Genomic DNA, 17,602 nt, shown 5'->3' on the forward strand with positions numbered 1-17,602 from the left:
CCCAGAGACGGAACTAAAGGCGACACAGCCCCGCTTCGCAGCCGGACGGCCTCTCGGAGCACCGACCCGGCGGGAAGTCGCCTCGCCGGCACCGCTTCCTCACACAAGCGCGTGGTGCGGGGGCTGGGCCTGGTGGTCAATTGAGGAGGGAATGGGCCACCCCGGGGACCTTCCTTAAGGCGGAGGGCGCGAGGGTGCGGGTCGGCGCGCTTGGAGAGGGGTTCCGAACGCACCTGGCGGGTGAGGGTCGCGGCTGTTCCCAGGGACGCCTGAACCGCCTGCGCAGGCGTGGAGCCTCCCGGCGAGGGCGGGCCCTTAAAGGGGCCGCGGCGGCGGACCCGGCGTTCCCTGCGGGTAGTGGGTGGGTGAGGATCGTGAGGTGGTTGCGGGGGGGCTCCCATCCCTGCCCCGGGGCGGGAATCGGGGAGGGGCCCCGAGGACCTGGGCGCCCAGTCTGCGGGCTGAGAGCCTCCGATTGACCGCGCCTCCCCGTCTGCAGAGCGCGGCGCTATGGCTCCCGTCGGCTCTCGCCAGCGCTCGAGGAGTCGCAGCCGCTCGCGGGGCCGAGGGTCGGAAAAGAGAAGGAAGAAGAGCAGCAAGGACGCCCGGGGGAGCTTTTCGGCTTCTAGGTCCCACGGCCGCAAGGCCAGCACCACCTCCTCGGGGGCGGAGGGTGAGGCCGCGGGGAGTGGGAAGGTCAGCTGGGCGGGCTTCCTGCGGACGGTGGCAGGGCAATCGCGGGGGGCGGTGGTCAGAGGGGTGCAGAGCACAGCGTGGGCGTCGGGACTGATAGACGCCCGGGCCCAGGGGCAGGGCCGGCCCCTTGAGCGGGCATCGCTGCGTGCGAGCGCGGAGGCCTGCTGTCTGTGCAGCGGGGCCTGAGCTGGGGGTTTGGCCGCCCTGCACCTGGTCAGCCGGTGCCTCCCTCCCGGAGAGTGCTGGTCCCTGCAGGAGGCCTCGCTCTTCTGTCCAGAGCAAGGGGGGAGGTTTACTCCCTCCCGGCCTTCCAGCCTCACCTTCTCCCCGCATCACAGAGAGAAGCAAACACCAGGCCCGGAGGAGACGGCGTTCCAGCTCCTCCTCCTCCTCCTCTTCCAGTTCTTCCAGCTCCTCGTCCTCCTCGTCCTCCTCCTCTTCCTCCAGCCACGGCCGGAAGAAGTGGGGGAAGCACAAGGACAAGAAGAGGAAGAAGAAGAAGAGGAGGAAGAAGAAGCTGAAGAAGAAAGGCAAGGAGAAGGCGGAGGCGCCGCCGCCTGAGGCTCTACCAGGCCCCTCGCTGGACCAGTGGCACCGACCTGCCGGGGAGGAGGAGGACGGCCCAGGTACCTGCCTGCTGCGGGGCGTGCGGACCAGGAGGGTCCCGCCCTGCGGCCCGTCCCCACCTCCCTGCCGTCTCCCCTCCCAGTGCTGACGGATGAGCAGAAATCGCGCATCCGGGCCATGAAGCCCATGACCAAGGAGGAGTGGGACGCGCGGCAGAGCGTCATCCGCAAGGTGGTGGACCCGGAGACCGGCCGCACCAGGTGGGGAGTGGGCGCGAGGCCCAGCCCCGGCCGCACTTGCAGGAGGAGGGGTGGTGGCTGCTGCTATGAAAAGGCCGAGGATGGGAAAGTGACGTGTTGCTGGACTCCGGAGGCTATTCCTCCCCCCCAAGCAGCTGCAGGGGCTGGAAGGGCCTTCGGGAGGGTCATCGGAGAGCCATTCTGGGCTGAGCCGGTGGCAGGTGGCAGAGCCCACCCGGCCACCTGTATCCCTGTCCCGCCGGTGGGAGAGACGGAGGGCTGGGGTTGTTCCGGTGCTCTGGGTCAGAGGCTCAGCCTGCTCCCCTCCTCCCCCAGGCTCATTAAGGGAGATGGCGAGGTCTTAGAGGAAATCGTAACCAAGGAACGGCACCGGGAGATCAACAAGGTGGGTGTCGCCCCTCCGCCCAGGGCTCAGCCTCTGCTCTGTTTGTGACACGCCCCCTCCTGTGTGCTCTCTCACCTAGCAAGCCACCCGAGGGGACGGCCTGGCCTTCCAGATGCGAGCGGGGCTGTTGCCCTGAGGGCCAGCTGACCAAGGTCTGTGGGCGGTGTTGGTGGCCTGACGGGGTGGGCAGCAGGAGGCCACATGGGTGCTGTCTGTCCTCTCCTGTGGACCGGCCTCTGCTCTCAGATGCAGGGATGGAGGACGGGGTCACTGTTCTACTCAGCCCCCTCCTGAAAGAGCACAGCTCCCCGGTATTAAACGTCCCCTGGCTGAGACCTCTCGTGCGCAGTTGTTTCTTGTGTTGAGAGGGAGGGAAGGGTGCTGCCGACTGCAGGGGACAACAGGGCTGCAGGGAAAGCGGGGTGTGCCTGGTGGTCGTGCTCTCCTCCTCAGTGAGCCCGCCTGGAACCGCCCCACCCCAGCCGCATCCCAAACCCAGGGACTTGGCTTGTTGACCCGATTCCCTCAGGCTGGGAGGGAGACAGCTGCCCTTGTGTGTTGGGTCCAAAGATGACAACAGCCAGGAGTCCCTGTGCTGGGCCGGGCGGTCCAGTGCTCCCATGGGTGCAGCTGGCACTGTGTGCGGGACAGGCCGTGCCCCCCCCCCCCCCCCAGCCATGCTGCTCTGGTGGCTGGTGCAGTAACGAGACCCAGAAGGAAGCCTTTGAGCTTTTTAATTTGTGTGACAGACAATGGCACTGTATACAGAGCACACTCAGGCCCGATGGTGCAGGGACAGCAAGGGTGGGGGGGTGCGGGGGAGTCAGGACACTGCTCACACATGGCCTGGACAGACAGACAGACAGACGGGAGGGGGCTGAGACGTAGAGACCAACGTGGCTGGCGGGTGGGCAGCTCGGACAGAGCTGGGCGGGTGTGGGTCTCTGCTGACTCCCTCTTTGAAGATCCAGAAGGCAGGTGGGGCGGGGTGGGCTGGGGTGGGGCTAAGGCGGCTACCCTAACAGGCCCGGGTGGGGGGCAGTCAGCAAGGCCCGCCTCACCCTTTGGTAATGACGAGTCAGGCCTGAGCCCTGCAGCTCAGCACCCGACGCTGTAAACATTTTTGGTATTTTTTAAAGGACTCTGCCCTCCCTCTTGTAGTTTCTGAAAAACTGGTGCTTCCTCAAGGAGACTGTGCCTGAAAGAATGGTGAGGAGGCAGGAAGCACACCTGGGCACAGAAGAGAAGTCGGCGGGGAGGCCGGGCTGCCCGTCTCGCCATCTATGGCTAAGGAGAGGCCCGGGGCTATTGCTGTTGTCCTTGGCATGGCTGGCGGCTGGGCAGGAAGGTGGGGAGCGCAGAGCTGTGGGGGGCTGCCCGCTGGGAGAGGCCAGCCCCCTGCCCACACGGCCTCCCCCGGCCAGGAGCCTCAGCCTTTATTGCAGGCGGGCCGGGCTCTTCCAGGTGCTTCTCCGATGGCTAGTCATCCAGGCGTGGGCCCGACGGGCCAGGTGGGGCCAGTAGAGGCGGCGGCACTGGCCACAGGGCCCCTCGCGGGGCTGATTGTCGGCCGAGCAATTCCCCGCTGGGGAGCAGGGGGGTCAGATATTGCACTTCCAACTGCAACAGTTACATTAGGACTCGGTCCATAAAATAATCGTTGCTTTATACATAACGCCCAAAACAACAAAAAAGCTACATCTTAAATACGAATAAACTGAAGGTCCCATCCCTCCAGACACTTTTCTCTACACAAAATAAATAGCTTTCCCTGTGTAGCCCCCCCTGGCAGAACACCCCCCCTCGCGGAACATTTACACGACCCTGTGGCTGTACATATCTACACACGGGGAGATGGGAACGGCGGGCGGGGCACCTCCGCACCCCAGCCCGTGAGGCCCCGAGGCCGTATCCAGGTTGGCAGCAGCTTCTCAGACATGGAGCCCCGGGCTGGACGGCGGGGAGGCCAGGCAGGCTCCCCGGCCTTGAAGAAGGTGGAGGAGCCGCAGAGGGCACCCCCACGCCGGAGCCGAGCGCCACAGCTGTGATCACATCGGGCCTGGGGCGGGAGGGCTGGCGCACAGACCTGGCAGGACAGCGCGGTCTGGACCAGGCAGGACGGGAAGCCGTAGCTGCCTGCCCTCAAGCGAACGACAGGAGTTGTGGCTTCTCAGACTCGGCATCGGAGCGGAACAGGCATTAAGAAAAACCTAAGTGTGTGCCCCACCCACCCGAGTAGAAATTCAGTGGGGTCAGGTGGGGCAGGAGCCCACAGCCCTCTGCAGGGGCAGGAGGCTGGGCCTGGGACCCAGAGCCGGGCTGGACTCCCTCACAGTGCTGGGTGTTTCCACGCGGAGGGGCTGCGCTTGGTACTGAAAGAGTTAAGAAAAGGAAGCAGCCCAGGATTGCTCATTTAAAAAAACCTCGTAGAAATCAGATCGGAGAAGTAGAAAGGTGTAGAAACGTGGGCATGCGGCCGGGCCGAGCAGAGGCAGCCAGGCCGGGCCAGGGCTGTGCCCAGAGCCGGCGACGACGCCAGGCCCACAGCCTCCCTGGGCTCCAGGCGGAGCTGCAGAAATTAAGATATGGCCTTTCTCTCCTGCTTGCACAGGGATTTGCTGCCCTGGGGCATTCCGTGTGGCACGAGGTCCTGGATCCGCAAAAGTTGACTTTTCATGCGGGTGAACGCGTCTGTAGCCACAGGAGGGGATGATGGGTCTCTGCTCTCAGAAATCAGTGCAAAACCAGTGAGGTTGGAGAGTTAACTGGCGTCAACAAGCAGCAGCTGCGACCCGGTGGGAGGGGATGTGGGGTCAGGGCAAGCTAGTGGCCGGGGAGGTGGCAGGCGGGCCCAGGCCGTTGTCCCGGAGAACCTTCCAGGCTGGCCCACGTGGGGGGTCCTGGTCCCTCTGTCGTCTTGGGGCTGGCCGTCCTGCCAGCTTCCAACAGGAACCCCTGGAGACCCCAGGACGCGTGGGAGGGCTGTGTGGCACGGCCGGTGTCCTCTGCTGGGCCCTGGGACAAGTCTGTCCCCAGCCGACGCCTGTGCCCAGGCCAGGCCTCCTGGTGGGCTGGCCGCCTGGCCTAGCACCATGGAGACCACAGCACCTCACTCAGGGCGCCCTACTTGGGGCCCGCGGCGGCCCCCGGCTCGAGCCGGCCGGCCATGGTTCGGCCCCAGCAGCCAGCCGCCACGCTCATGCTGCGCTGGCCCCGCTGCTCGCCGTCCGGCTGGCTCTGCGTCCGCTCGTGCCTGAGGCCGGGCCCACTGGGCTGGGCTGAGATGGTGCGGAGCAGGTGGTTCCGGGAGCGCAGGAAGTCGCCCTGGCCGGGCAGGCCGAAGCTGCCCTTGCGCAGCGCCATGCGGGTGGCCGTGTTGCGGGCCGGCCGCGCCCGGTGGTTATACTTGAGCTGGGCCAGGTGGGCCGCGTAGCCGTCTGTGATGAACTGCAGGGGAGGGGCAGTGAGGTGGCGGCTGTCACAGGGCAGGGCTCTCGTGGCTGCCCGCCTGTGCTGCCCACCACGCTCTGCCCACTCACCTGGCACTGTTGCTGCAGCTTCTTGGTGGGCCGGCCCACGATGTAGATCTGCATGGGGGACAGGCTGATGGAGCTGTAGACCACCACGTCCTTGGTAGAGCCGTAGGCCGCGTGCGCGCGCAGGTGCAGCTGTGGGCGAGACCGGTGTGGGCCCGGGCACGACCTTACCCCCCCACCCCACCCCACCCCTTCTGCCCAGGACCCACCTCGGAGATGAGCAGCTTCAGGAAGTTGGCCTTGTGCCGCAGCGGGTCGTGCACCAGGCCGTCACAGAAGGACACCACGCCGTGGGGGAAGTTGTGCTGGGCCAGCCACGCCACCACCCGCTGCTTCTGCATGTCGGGCCGGCCCGTCACATAGATGATGAGGTAGCCCAGGTCCTGCCAGTGCCTGGGGGTGAGGGGCAGGCCTGGGTGTTCCACAGCCACCCCGACCACCTTCCTGGGCCGCCCGTCACCTTGCCCAGCCAGACCCTACTTGGGCCACAGAAGAGGGCATCTCTGGCCCGGCTCCAACAGTAACAGTAGCAACAACGTGGTGGCGGCCCTTGTGTAGCACCCACAGCCTAAGCCACACCATCCCACAGTGCGCCAGGTCTTGTGAGGACCACTTTCCAGGGGAGGGGACCAAAGCATCAACATCAAGAGGTCAAATGAGCCCTAGCTGGTGTGGCTCAGTGGATAGAGTGTCAGCCTGTGGACTGAAGGGTCCCATGTTTGATTCTGGTCAAGGGCATGTGCCCAGGTTGCAGGCTCGATCCCTAGTGGCAGGCATGTAGGAGGCAGCCAATCAATGATTCTCTCATCATTGATGTTTCTATTTCTCTCTCCCTCTCCCTTCCTCTCTGAAATTAATAAAAGTATATATATATTTTGGTATAGCAAAGGTGGAAATTTATTGAAGAATAGATACACGCCAAAACCGGTTTGGCTCGGTGGATAGAGCGTCGGCTTGCGGACTGAAAGGTCCCAGGTTCGATTCCGGTCAAGGGCATGTACCTGGGTTGCGGGCACATCCCCAGTAGGAGATGTGCAGGAGGCAGCTGATCGATGTTCCTCTCTCATCGATGTTTCTAACTCTCTATCTCTCTCCCTTCCTCTCTGTAAAAAATCAATAAAATATATTAAAAAAAAAAAAAAAAGAATAGATACAGACTCCCACATGGGGAGAAGGAAGAGTCCCACAGAATGAACTCCCAGGTAGGGAGGGGAAAAGGGTCCCCAATAAAAGTATATTTTTTAAAAAATGAGGTCAAATGAAGCCGGGCTGGTGTGGCTCAGTAGTTGAGCGTTGACCTATGAACCAGGTGGTCACGGTTCCTGGTCAGGGCACCTACCCAGGTTGCGGGCTTGATCCCCAGGGTGGGGCATGCAGGAGGCTGCCAATCAATAATTCTCTCTCATAATTGATGTTTCTATCCCCCTCTCCTTTCCTCTCTAAAATCAATGAAAAATTTTTTTTAAAAAAGAGGTCAAGCGAAGGTCACACAGCTAGTAAGCGGTGGTGCTAACTTCAAGTTCCCTGCCAAATGTCCCCTCCTCTGGCACCCGGGCCCACCCACCACGCCCCTCGGGACCACTCACCGCACCACGTCCACGGCCCCGGCCCGCACTTTGGGGTCACTGCCCATGATGGACACGCTGGCGGCAAAGGAGCCATCGATACTGAAGACCACGAACTCCGTGCCCCGGGGCAGCACGGTGATGTAGCTGTCGGCAAACGTGTGGTCTCCCCTGGGAGGGGGGGCGCTCATCAGCACTCACCAGCGCCCCTTCCTCTGTCCCCGAGGAGGCCACCCACCCGCCTGCCCGTCCCATGAGGCACATACCTGACCACCATCTTCACGGGGTAGACGCCCACGCCCAGGCGGTGAGTCTCGGGGATGGTGTAGGACACGCGCCCGCTGCTGTTGGTCACCAGCGTGTCCAGGTACAGCCACTCGCCCGAGGGCGGCTGCGTCATGATGTGCACGTCCACCTGGAGCCGGGCAGGCTGGTCACGAGTGGGCCGTGCCCCTGGCCTCCCACCCCCACCCCCGACCACAGGCAGGCAGGGGCTCCCGCCGTCTCCCCGTGTCCTCACCTTCTCCCCCGTCAGGGTGACCATGTCCAGGGGCCCGTACATGAACCGGCCCGTCAGAACCTGGGGGCCATCCTCGTTGGCCACCGCGTCACTGATCCGGTGGTTGGCTGTCACGTTCTGGGAAGGGGAGGGGGAGGCTGGGTCAGGGTGGGGGATGGAGGGGGGGGTGGGGGTCTCCTGGGCTCAGCTCAGGCCTCCTGTGGGCCTGTGGGGGGAGCTGGGCCGAAGGCCAGAAAGCCCAGGTTCGAGTCCAGCTCGACCGCGGAGCCACGTGGCCTGGGGGAAACGAGGAAGCCTGCTGCACCTCCCTGTCTGTACATGGGGCAATGGCTTCCGTCCCACAGACCGAGGGTAGAGACGGCACGCTTCCCGTGACTCAGTTACCGCATCTGTGAGATGGGTCTCCCCGTGAGGGTTCCCCAGGACACGCCTGGGGCCCAGGCCCCCAGAGGACGCTCACCCGCAGCTTCACGTGGGTTCTCTTGCGCTGCCACTTCTCTCTGGGCTTCGAGGGGGTGAACACCGAGACCTCCTTGCCGTCCAGCTCCAAGATGCTGGCGTTGTCGTGCCTCATGACCTGGGAGGGAGGGGGAGAAGGCACCTGGAGCAGGCTGGAGCCTGGGCCTCCTGTTCTAGGATCCGAAAAGAGGAAGCTGTTGCCCGGCCAGCGTGGCTCAGGGACCCATGAACCAGGAGGTCACGGTTCGATTCCTGGTCAGGGCGCATGCCTGGGTTGCGGGCTCGATCCCCAGTAGGTGGCGTGCAGGAGGCAGCCGATCAATGATTCTCTCTCATCATGGATGTTTCTCTCCCTCCCTTCTTCCCTCTGAAATCAATTAAAAAACAACATTGCCCTAGCCCAGTGATGGCGAAACTTTTGAGCTCGGCGTGTCAGCATTTTGAAAAACCCTAACTTAACTCTGGTGCCGTGTCACATATAGAAATTTTTTGATATCTGCAATCATAGTAAAACAAAGACTTATATTTTTGATATTTATTTTATATATTTAAATGCCATTTAACAAAGAAAAATCAACCAAAAAAATGAGTTTGCGTGTCACCTCTGACACGTGTGTCATAGGTTCGCCATCACTGCCCCAGCCAGTTTGGCTCAGTGGATAGAGCATCGGCCTATGGACTGAAGGGTCCCGGGTTCGATATCGGTCAAGGGCACATACCTCGGTTGCAGGCTCCCAGCCCTGGTTGGGGGGGTGTGGGAGGCAACCAATCGATGTGTCTTTCTCACATCGGTGTTTCTCTCTGTCCCTCTCCCTCCCACTCTCTCTAAAAATCAATGGAAAAATATCCTCGGGTGAGGATTATAAAAAAACGAAACATTAAAAAAATAGGAAGCTGTGAGGGTTTGGGGGGCACTATTCAACCCACTAGAGCCCACCCTCTGGGCCCCCCAATTTTACATGTGTCCCACGACTGCAGGTGCATTCACCCCGTCTCAACTTCCCCACAGGTTCTTCCATCCTGCTGGCTCCTGTCCCAGGGGGTCAGAGGGCAGGGTCCCCACCGTCCTCCTTGGCAGCAGCCCTTCTGGGTGCCTGGCGGAGGCGCCTCGTACCTGTCTCAGCAGGAAGGAGACCACGTCGGTGGACTCCCAGTAGCTGGCGTGGAAGAGGTGTGGCAGGGCCACGGTGGGGAAGGCCGTCAGGGCGTCCGGGCAGTACAGGGCGTAGTCGATCCGCTTCTGGCCCCACCACTTCGCAGCAACTGCCAGGAGGAGGCGGGGCGGTGACTGGGCTGGGACCCCAGAGGGTCCCCTGGCCTCTCAGGCCTGGCTCAACAGAGACCCTCCTCCAACCAGGGAAAGGGCAGCGGCCGAAGCGAGAGTCCCCCTGCCAGGCTGGGTAACAGAGGGGAGCAGGGAAGGGCCAGGAGGCAGGACAGGGGCGAGCAGGCGGGGCACCAGGGGCAGGTGGGGGTGCGACTCGGAGGGGGAGGGGAAGAGCCCTTGGGAGGCAGGACTCCTATCCCTGGTCCTGTCGCCGATCCTGGTGATCCTGCCCTGGGCCCTACTGCTGTGGTCTCCTGGGCCGGTCCACCCCAGGCCTCTAGGCTGTGAAAGGTTCCCATCAGTGGTTATTCTAATCTCTGGGCCCCAGGCAAGGCCTGTGCCCACTCAGCACCTGGGAGCTGGTGAGGTCAGACAGGTGAGTGACCCTCCACTCCCACTCGGGGCTGGCGACCACCCCGGCTAGAGATGAGGCTTGGAAAGTGCCTCCCGGTGGCCACACGTGCAGGAAATGCCCAGGAACTCAGTAAAGGGGGCCCCCTGCCCTCTGCCGGCAGCCTGCCGGACCCACAGTCCTGGCCCCCCACCCCCTCATTCCAGCTCCATGGGTCCCCCAACTCCAGCCGCTCCTGCCTCCTCCCTGGATGTCCGAGGGCTCCCAGCCCAGCCTCGGGCTCCCCGGTTAGGCCTCAGCGGGGCAGGTGAGCAGAGCCCGCAGTGACATGTGCCTGGAAACAGCAGTGCCCCAGTGAGAGGAGGAGGCGCGTGTGCGTGGAGGGCATGTGATGCCCGGTACCTTCTCTGATGTCCAAGTCGGGGAGGTGGGGGTTCACCCGCCTGGCCTGCGGGCGGGGACCCGGGGTGGAGGGGGGTGGGGGGGGCAGGGCGAGCAGGGACAGGCGCCTGACGCTGGGGGTATGGCTGAGCGGCACTGGGGCCTCTGAGAACAAGAACAAGGGAGAGGCCTCAGCGCTGCCACCGCGGGCCAGGGAGGATGCTGGGAGAGGGCCAGGCCCCGCGGCCCTCCGCACAGAGAGCAGCGCACCCGCCTCTGCCCGGTGCCAGGGCTCTGACAGGCAGCCTGGGAGCCATCATGCGGGCAGGGGGGATGGCAGGGCAGCGGCTGGGGGCACTGAGAAGGGGTGACCCGCACTCCGCCCAGCTGCAGAGACTCTTCTGAGATGGGCAGGAGCCACCGAGCCAAGGCCTTCATGACCTCTGCCCCCTGGCTCCCTCAGCCAACCCTCCAGCTTGTCCAGCTCCCCTTACTTGCCCAGAAACACCCCTCAGCTTTCTCCCTCAGGGAGCACCCCGCACTCCCTCCGCGCCCCCCCCTAAGGCTAGGACCAGGCCCACTGACTCCCAGCTTTCTGAGCCAGTGCTGCCAAACGCCACCACCGGGAATTGGCCCCCCTGGGCCCCCTTCTACCACTCCTTCCCGCCAGAGTCCTCCGTGGACACCTGGGGCCGGACGGCTCCATGGTGGGGCGGCCTGAGCATTACAGGGTGTCGAGCAGCATCCCTGGTCTCTACTCACCAGCTGCCAGAGGCGCCCCCTCCCCAGCTGTGTCCAGACATTGCCACCTATTCCCTGGGGCGCACACTGCCCCCTGCAGGACAGAGGGGAGAGTGCAGGGAGGGAACTCACTCTGGGCAATGCTGGATGCGGTGTAGCTCTCAGCCATGCCGGACACCTGGCTGGCGATGCTGATCTCACTGGCTCGGCGGAAACCTCGTGTGCCGGAGGCCGCGCTGGGCGAGGAGGGGGCCGTGTGCTCTTGGAAGAGTGTGTTGTGGGTCTGGAGCGCCTCCGCTGCAGGTGGACAGGGACCAGAGACCCGGGGGTAAGAGAGGCCCCGCCCCGCCCACAGCCCCTGAGCAGTGGGAGGGAGGGTCCCGCATGGGCTGGGAGGCCAGGCTATGCCAGGCAAGGCTGACACCTCCAGTGGGAGATGAGCAGAGCTGGCAGCGAGGATGGGCCCAAGTGTGCCAGGGCCTGCCTGCTCAGGGCTGAGAAGGCAGGGCACGGACTGAGGCAGGAAGGGAGGGCCAGGGCAGGATGGACAGGGGACCGACACAGACACAGTGGACAGGGAGTCAATGCAGCCAGGCCCACGGCCCCCTGGGGCATCGTTCTTACCCCCCCCCCCCCACTGCCCCTGATGTGGTCTAGTCTAGCCTTCTTGGCCTTCAGGGCCCAGCCCGGCCTCACCCACAGCCCATGGCAGTTGGGTTTGAGGGCCGCTAACAACAGGGGCCTGGGGTGGCTTTCCAGGGACGCCCTCTGCTGAGGCCTCACATGCATCCCTCACACAAGGGCCACACTGACCGAGGCAGGTGCGGAGGGAGGGCTTGAACCACGCTCACCTGGGCCCGGGCTGAGGGCAGGGCTGAGCTGGGATAGGGGCTCGGCTAAAGGACCCATATCTGGATTGGGGTGCAGGAGGTGCCTGGACCTTCTCAGGGAGGGAGTGAGGCCTGAGAATCCAGCCCCTCACCGACTGAAGGCTTCTCCTGGGGGAACAGGTGAGTCCCGGGGGCTTGAGGCCTCACCCCATCTCCTGGCTGCCCTGCCAGCCTCACAGTGGGCAAAAGAGAACCTGGACCGGCACCCATGCTCGGTGACCCCGGACAGCTGCTCCCCGCTCGGGGCTCCTGGGCCCCCTCCTGGCTCTGACCCTGTGTGCAGAGGGCGGGCAGCGGGACCTGCTCTGCCGGGCCTGCCCTGCCTGGTCCCACAAACTCCGAGCGGCCAGGAGCATGGGGGGCGGGGTCACAGGCCAGCGGCAGCCAGTGAAGCAGACAGCATCACGGACGGGGGTTACACACACTCAGCACAGCCCGGGCCCGGGCTCGGGCGGGGCCCGTCTTGCCAGGTGAGCTCGGGAACTGGGATACTGGTTTCCAGGAAGCCGTCCCCGGGGAGGGGGGTCAGGGGGCCGCCCTCCAGGACCAGCTCAGGGTTTCTCTGCACGGTCTCGACTGGAGGCAGACGGGGAGAGAACAGAGGACAAGAACAGACACTCATGTGGACCGTCCGACAGGCTCCGACACAAGACACACGGGGCTCGAGGACCAGGTGACAAGACAACTGGGACACACCGGGGCGGGTGGGACAGGGCCGTTCCCTGGGAGGGCAGCTCGCACTCACTCCCGGCCCAGAGCTACTCTACAGCCCCCCTGCCCCCATCCTGTGACCCTGGGGTCCTCAGCTCTGCCTCCGTGGGCAGTTGGGATGTAGTCTGGGCCCCGGGCATGGGGCTGAGACCCTGTCCTCATTCCTAACTCTGGGATCGGTGGGGCCAGTGCGCCCTCACCCAGACAGGTGCCCAGGTTCTCAGGTGCTCAGTGCAGGCTGCCCTTCCCCGCACAGCAGGCCCACCCCGGCCTGGAGCACCCAGGAGCGGCACCCACCCACCCACCTACCCTCCCCCAGCACCCGGCCGCCCGCGGGGTTCTCACCCAGCAGCGTGGAGCAGCCGTCGCCCAGCGGGTAGCGCTGGTAGCGGGGGATGCTGAAGGGCGGCAGGGCGTAGAACCGCCGCTCCAGCAGGGGCTCCAGGCGCGAGGCCGACGGGTCCGCGGGGTGGAACAGGTTGTAGACTTGCTGGCAGGCCGGGCGCAGCTGGAAAACTGGGGACGGGGAGGGGGTGGAGTCGCCTGGCAGCCAGCTCCGCCCCGAGGAGGCGGGGCCTGGGGACGGGCGGGGCTTAGAGCTGGGCGGGGCTTATGACTGGGCGGGGGTCTGCGCAGGGCGGGGCTTATGACTGGGCGGAGCTTATGACTGGGCGGGGTCTGGGCAGGGCGGGGCCTAGAACTGAGCAGGGCCTACAGCAGGGCGGGTGCGGTAGTGGTCCGGCTACGGAAAACCTGAAAGTGTGTCTATGAGTTTGGGATCTGTTTGGAGCATTTTCCTTATATTAACCTTTTTCTTTTAATTGAAAAGTTAGCCCTGGCAGTTTTTTCTCAGTGATTAGAGCGTTGGCTCTTGGACATAAGGATTGCGGGTTCGATTGCCGGTCAAGGGCACTTATCTGTGTTGCGGGTTTGCTCTCTGCCCCCTCCACCCACCTCCACTCCCCTGCGTAGGGATGCGTGCGGGAGGCAACCAGTCCGTGTGTCTCTCACATTGATGTTGCTCTCTCTCTTTCTCTCTCTCTTTCTCTCCCCCTCCCTTCCTCCCTCCCTTCCACACGCTCTAAAAAAAAAGCAAAGGAAAAAAAAAATCCTCTGGTGAGGATTAACAACAACAACAACAAAATTGAAAAGTTATAATAACCATGGTAGAAAACGTTTTTCCAATGCAAGAGTATATGACAAAAGACTTAAACAGAAGGCTGCCTTTCACCTCGAAGCCACGTGGCTGGAGCCCCACCAGCACCTTCAGGGAGCCTCTCACCCACGCCTACTGGAGCAGGGGGCACCTGCCTGCTGGGGTTGGAAATGTCTCCTAGGTTGTCAGAATGGGCTGCAAGTCCAACCACTTCACGTGGATGTAAGAATGTAAGTACACACACACACACACACGCGCGCGCGCGCGCGCGCGCACACACACGCACACACACACAGAATATAAGTACAGGTCTCCAGCCTCTGCTTTTAGGAAAGACCTATGTTCATACAGACGCTCCTCGACTTACGATGAAGTTAGGTCCTAACAAATGCACTGTAAGTTGAAAACATCATCAGTCGAAAATGCATTTGCCACACCTACCCTGCCAAACATCATAGCTTAGCCCAGCCCCCCTTAAACATGCTCAGAACACTTAGTTTGGTCTACAGTTGGGCAAAATCATCTCCACAAAGCCTGTTTTATAATACCCAGCATCCTGAGAGAGTATTGAACCACTAGCCTGGGATGATATCAGAATTCAAAATTTGAAGTTCCGTTTCTACTGACTGGGTATTGCTTTTGCACCACTGCAAAGTTGAAAAATCGAAAGTCACACCATCGTAAGTTGGGGATCATCTGTACCCACTTTCGCCAACCAGAAGATCTGCGAAGAGCACTTTCACTTTTGCAAAGAAAAGCGAAAATAGGGTTCAGCATTTGTTTGTAAATCCTCACCTGAGAATAGGTTTTTATTATTTTAGAGAAAGAGGAAGGGGGAAAGAGAAACATCGACTGGCTGCTTCCTGCATATACCCTGACCAGGAATCGAACCCGCAACCTTTGGGTGTATGGGACGACACTCCAACCAACTGAACCACCAGGACAGGTGTTAGCATTGGTTTTGCATGAGTAGCTGTAGAGGCAGCAGAGGGGCCCTGCCAAGCTCCCTCCCTGGAACCAACCACACCCGGCATCGCAGCATCCAGCCGCCAGAGCTCTGAGCTGTCTGTGAGCATCTGCACTTTATCTCGGTTTATTTTGTGCAGCTGTTAGCAAGACGTGTCCTAAGCTGTCGGAAAAGACTAAGAGACCTCATAAGGGTGTTATGCTTATTGTAAAACTGGATGTAATTAAGCGTATTTGGTATCATTTGGAAGGTTATTTTTGGGTCTGGGAGCGCTCAAAAAATTTCCCTCATAAATTAATGGTAATTGCCTCTCTGATTTATGCCACGTTGGCGTACGAAACGTTTCAGAGGGATGCTCCGCTGTCGGAGAGCAGGGGATTCCTGTATAAACTGTCGGTAGTGTGTGTCTCACTTTTAAATCACCCACACGGATAAGAACATATGCTATGCTTCTTGAACTTTGCTTTTTTTTTTTCATTTAACACACAGAATTTTGGAGTCTTTCACGTCAGCACGTGCAGTGCTGCCACATAACCCTCAACATAACATCACTGTCCCTACGTCAGCCCCTGTCCACTTGCTCTTGGGCAAGTGTCTAAACCTCTCTGAGTCTGTTTCCCCTCAGTCACCTGGAGACTGTGCCACGGGCCCCGCAGTGAGGATGGCAGAGCCACACTGGCTGATCCTGGGGGGCACCGGGCAGGGACCGCTGCTGACAGGCTGCTCAGCCCGTACGTCTCGCCTCTGTCTGTGTAGACGGGAGGAGGGTCCCTGGAGCAGCGTGGCTGTGGCAGCTCCGGGGCTGCAAGGCCACGGAACCAGGAAGGCTTTGGGGGTGCCTGGCTGCATCCTCCTTCCTTTCAGGAAGACCTAGCACCTGGGAGAGGCATCTATCCCCATCTGACCCTGGAAGGCCCTTTCCTATCCGGACCTCAGCTTCCGGGGGTGCCTTGGAGAAGAAACGAAACAGCAGGTGCTGGGAAACAGGGCCAGGGACTGAGCTGCTGACGCAGGAGCACGGGAGAGGGATGGGCCCCTGGATGGAGGACAAAAAAGAGGCTGATACGGGAAGGGGCCTGGGACGTGACCATGGCCTCGAGACAGGGGTCCACTGAGACCCTACGCTCTGATCATGTAGCCCCCCACACCCTCCCCGCAGGGCTCTCACCATCCAGGCTGGGGATGACCGTCTTCCTCAAGGCCAGGACCAGCCCCAGCGGGCACCCGAAGAGGAAGAGGTCGGCGACCTCGAAGTCGAACCTGCCCAGGACCCCTGTGCCGTCCAGCATGGTGGAGCTGCTCGAGCGGCGGGAGCCGGGTTCGTTCCTCAGCACGCTAGCATGGAGGCTGCAGGGGGCGGGTGCCAGGTCACACCGAGGCCCTTCTCGGGGCTGGCCGCCCTCCTCGGCTCCCGAAGGAGGCCCCTGAGGGGTCATCAGGCCCAAAGAGGCTGCACCCCTGTGCTGCCTTCCAGGTGCCGCTGCCCCGGGGCTGCTGAGACCTCTGAGGTCAGAGGGTCCCCACTCTTTAGGGGGCCCACTGCCTTTGGGACAGCCCTGAGAGGGGCCATGCTGCCCCGGTCAGTTCTGCCCCTGCTTCCCCCAGACAATCTGCTCCCTCTGGGTCAGGGTGGCCCTCAGCACGGACAGGACACTGTCCAGGACAACTGTACCCACAACCCACTTTCTCCTGCTGAAGAGCTGGGGGCCAGTCAGGCTGGGGGCCCCCGGGACCCTGACATTGGCCGTCCCTCCCTCTGGGAGGCCCCGCCCCCCGGCAGTGGGCATCCTGCTCTGACCCCCAGCCCCGCCAGCCTCGCCCACCTGGACAGGAAGGCCTGGTGCTGCTGGATGGTGTCCAGCTCGTAGGTGGACGAGTCACTCCTCTTCCGGGGCAGCTGCCTTTTGGGGTCCTCGGTGCCATTGCTCCGGGGGATGTCGATGTTGCTGCGGCTCAGGTGCCTACTGCTCTCCAGGTTGCCGCTGCCGCCTCCGCCACCGCCACCGCCACCGCCACCGCCACCGCCACCGTGCGGCGAGTTCACCAGGGCGCCCGGGGACAGCAGGTCAGTGTCCTGGAACAGCCCCCGCGGGCTCACTGCCAGGTGGCCACTGGCTGCCCCTCTGTGTCGTCCCTCCTGGCGGCAGGCCCACTGCCAGCCCCGCTCTCACCCACGCCAGAGTGGGGACACCCTGCCCCCAGGCCCCACTGTTCCCCCCGCCCACTGGCCAGGGACCGGCAGCTTTGATCCCTGGTACCTGCACGCTGGCCACGCTGCCCCGGCGGCTGCTGCTCTGACTCTCGGACACCGGCTGGCTGCTGTAGCACAAGGCGTCAAACGCCAGGATGCCCCCCACGCAGTCCCCGATCAGGCAGACCTGGAGGGACAGGGGCCTCGGGGCTGAGCGCCAGCCCTGCTGGCTGGGACGCAGGCTGGGGAAAACGGAAGCGCCTGGCAGGGCCGGGCCGGAGGTCCAGGCAGGCCCCCCCACCAGGGTCTTCGTCGGCCTTTCCTTCCCGGACCCTGTGACTCACCTGCCCGTTGAAGGTCACGCCCTCCTGGGACTTGATGAAGTCCCCGTAGGCGAGGTTGGCTCGCTGGATCACCGTGGCAACAGCCTCCTGGTACTGGGGTGAGGAGGTGGCCAGTAGGGGCAGGGCGGCCAGCGGGATGTGGTCCTGGCTGCTGGACAGACAGCCTTCGTCGTGGCTGTAGGGGCTGAGGCTGGGGGAGGTGTCCCGGTCAGGACAGAGCCGTGGCCTCAGGTCAGCCCCCGGAGCCCCTCTCCCCTGCCCTGAGCAGCCCGCCCAGGGCACCTGCCACCCGGAGAGCCTCAGCTGTGACCCAGCAGACCTGGTGGGGACGCTTCCAGGTCCGTCCCGGGCAGGCGTGGGACAGGGCTGGGGAGTCTCGGAGCCAGGTGGGCACCCTCACGTGGGGACACGAAGGCTCGGCCCCGGCCCTCCTGACTCTGGGCCCCGCCAAATGCATAGATTCTACCGCCTCTGGGCAGAACAGACTGGATGGCCTGTCTGGGCATCTAGACAGGTGTCCCCACACGGGGGGGGGGGGGCGGGAGGGGAGTCGC

The 17,602-nt window shown here is 62.9% G+C and overlaps 2 protein-coding genes across 12 annotated transcripts in view; one reads left to right on the forward strand and one right to left on the reverse strand.

Annotated features, from left to right (window-relative positions):
- Positions 1–510: 510 nt before the first annotated feature.
- On the forward strand, positions 511–2,241 carry ARL6IP4 (ADP ribosylation factor like GTPase 6 interacting protein 4). 2 transcript variants are annotated; one of them, XM_059676385.1, is made up of 5 exons: positions 511–673; positions 1,011–1,322; positions 1,406–1,523; positions 1,839–1,908; positions 1,988–2,241. In XM_059676385.1, exons 1-5 carry the CDS (start codon positions 511–513, stop codon positions 2,042–2,044), a joined length of 720 nt encoding a protein of 239 aa, XP_059532368.1. In that variant the 3' UTR covers positions 2,045–2,241. The 2 variants fall into 2 exon arrangements, with proteins under 2 accessions (XP_059532368.1, XP_059532369.1); XM_059676386.1 differs by having other exon boundaries at positions 1,035–1,322.
- A 384-nt stretch (positions 2,242–2,625) lies between these two features.
- PITPNM2 (phosphatidylinositol transfer protein membrane associated 2) overlaps positions 2,626–17,602 on the reverse strand; it is a 99,956-nt gene continuing 84,979 nt past the window's right edge. For 7 of the 10 annotated variants that reach the window (XM_059676372.1, XM_059676370.1, XM_059676371.1 and 4 more), the window contains 16 exons: positions 17,049–17,238; positions 16,772–16,891; positions 16,337–16,587; positions 15,682–15,860; positions 12,736–12,906; positions 12,103–12,255; positions 10,922–11,086; positions 10,070–10,213; positions 9,103–9,251; positions 7,990–8,106; positions 7,530–7,646; positions 7,276–7,424; positions 7,031–7,180; positions 5,654–5,837; positions 5,448–5,576; positions 2,626–5,355 (listed from right to left, as the gene is read on the reverse strand). In XM_059676372.1, coding sequence (XP_059532355.1) covers positions 5,032–5,355; positions 5,448–5,576; positions 5,654–5,837; positions 7,031–7,180; positions 7,276–7,424; positions 7,530–7,646; positions 7,990–8,106; positions 9,103–9,251; positions 10,070–10,213; positions 10,922–11,086; positions 12,103–12,255; positions 12,736–12,906; positions 15,682–15,860; positions 16,337–16,587; positions 16,772–16,891; positions 17,049–17,238 — 2,692 coding nt within the window. In that variant the 3' untranslated portion in view covers positions 2,626–5,031. The remainder of the gene's footprint in view (positions 5,356–5,447; positions 5,577–5,653; positions 5,838–7,030; positions 7,181–7,275; positions 7,425–7,529; positions 7,647–7,989; positions 8,107–9,102; positions 9,252–10,069; positions 10,214–10,921; positions 11,087–12,102; positions 12,256–12,735; positions 12,907–15,681; positions 15,861–16,336; positions 16,588–16,771; positions 16,892–17,048; positions 17,239–17,602) is intronic. The other 3 variants (XM_059676377.1, XM_059676376.1, XM_059676378.1) reach the window with 3 other exon arrangements.

Source organism: Myotis daubentonii, chromosome 19, assembly GCF_963259705.1.
Source record: "Myotis daubentonii chromosome 19, mMyoDau2.1, whole genome shotgun sequence".
NCBI classification, from domain to species: Eukaryota; Metazoa; Chordata; class Mammalia; order Chiroptera; family Vespertilionidae; genus Myotis; species Myotis daubentonii.

Coding starts and splice junctions, on each gene's coding strand:
- ARL6IP4 (XM_059676385.1), top strand. CDS start 511: ATGGCTCCCGTCGGCTCTCGCCAGCGCTCGAGGAGTCGCAGCCGCTCG. Junction 1,323..1,405: donor GGAGGAGGAGGACGGCCCAG/GTACCTGCCTGC, acceptor CTCCCCTCCCAG/TGCTGACGGATGAGCAGAAA. Junction 1,909..1,987: donor GGCACCGGGAGATCAACAAG/GTGGGTGTCGCC, acceptor TCTCTCACCTAG/CAAGCCACCCGAGGGGACGG.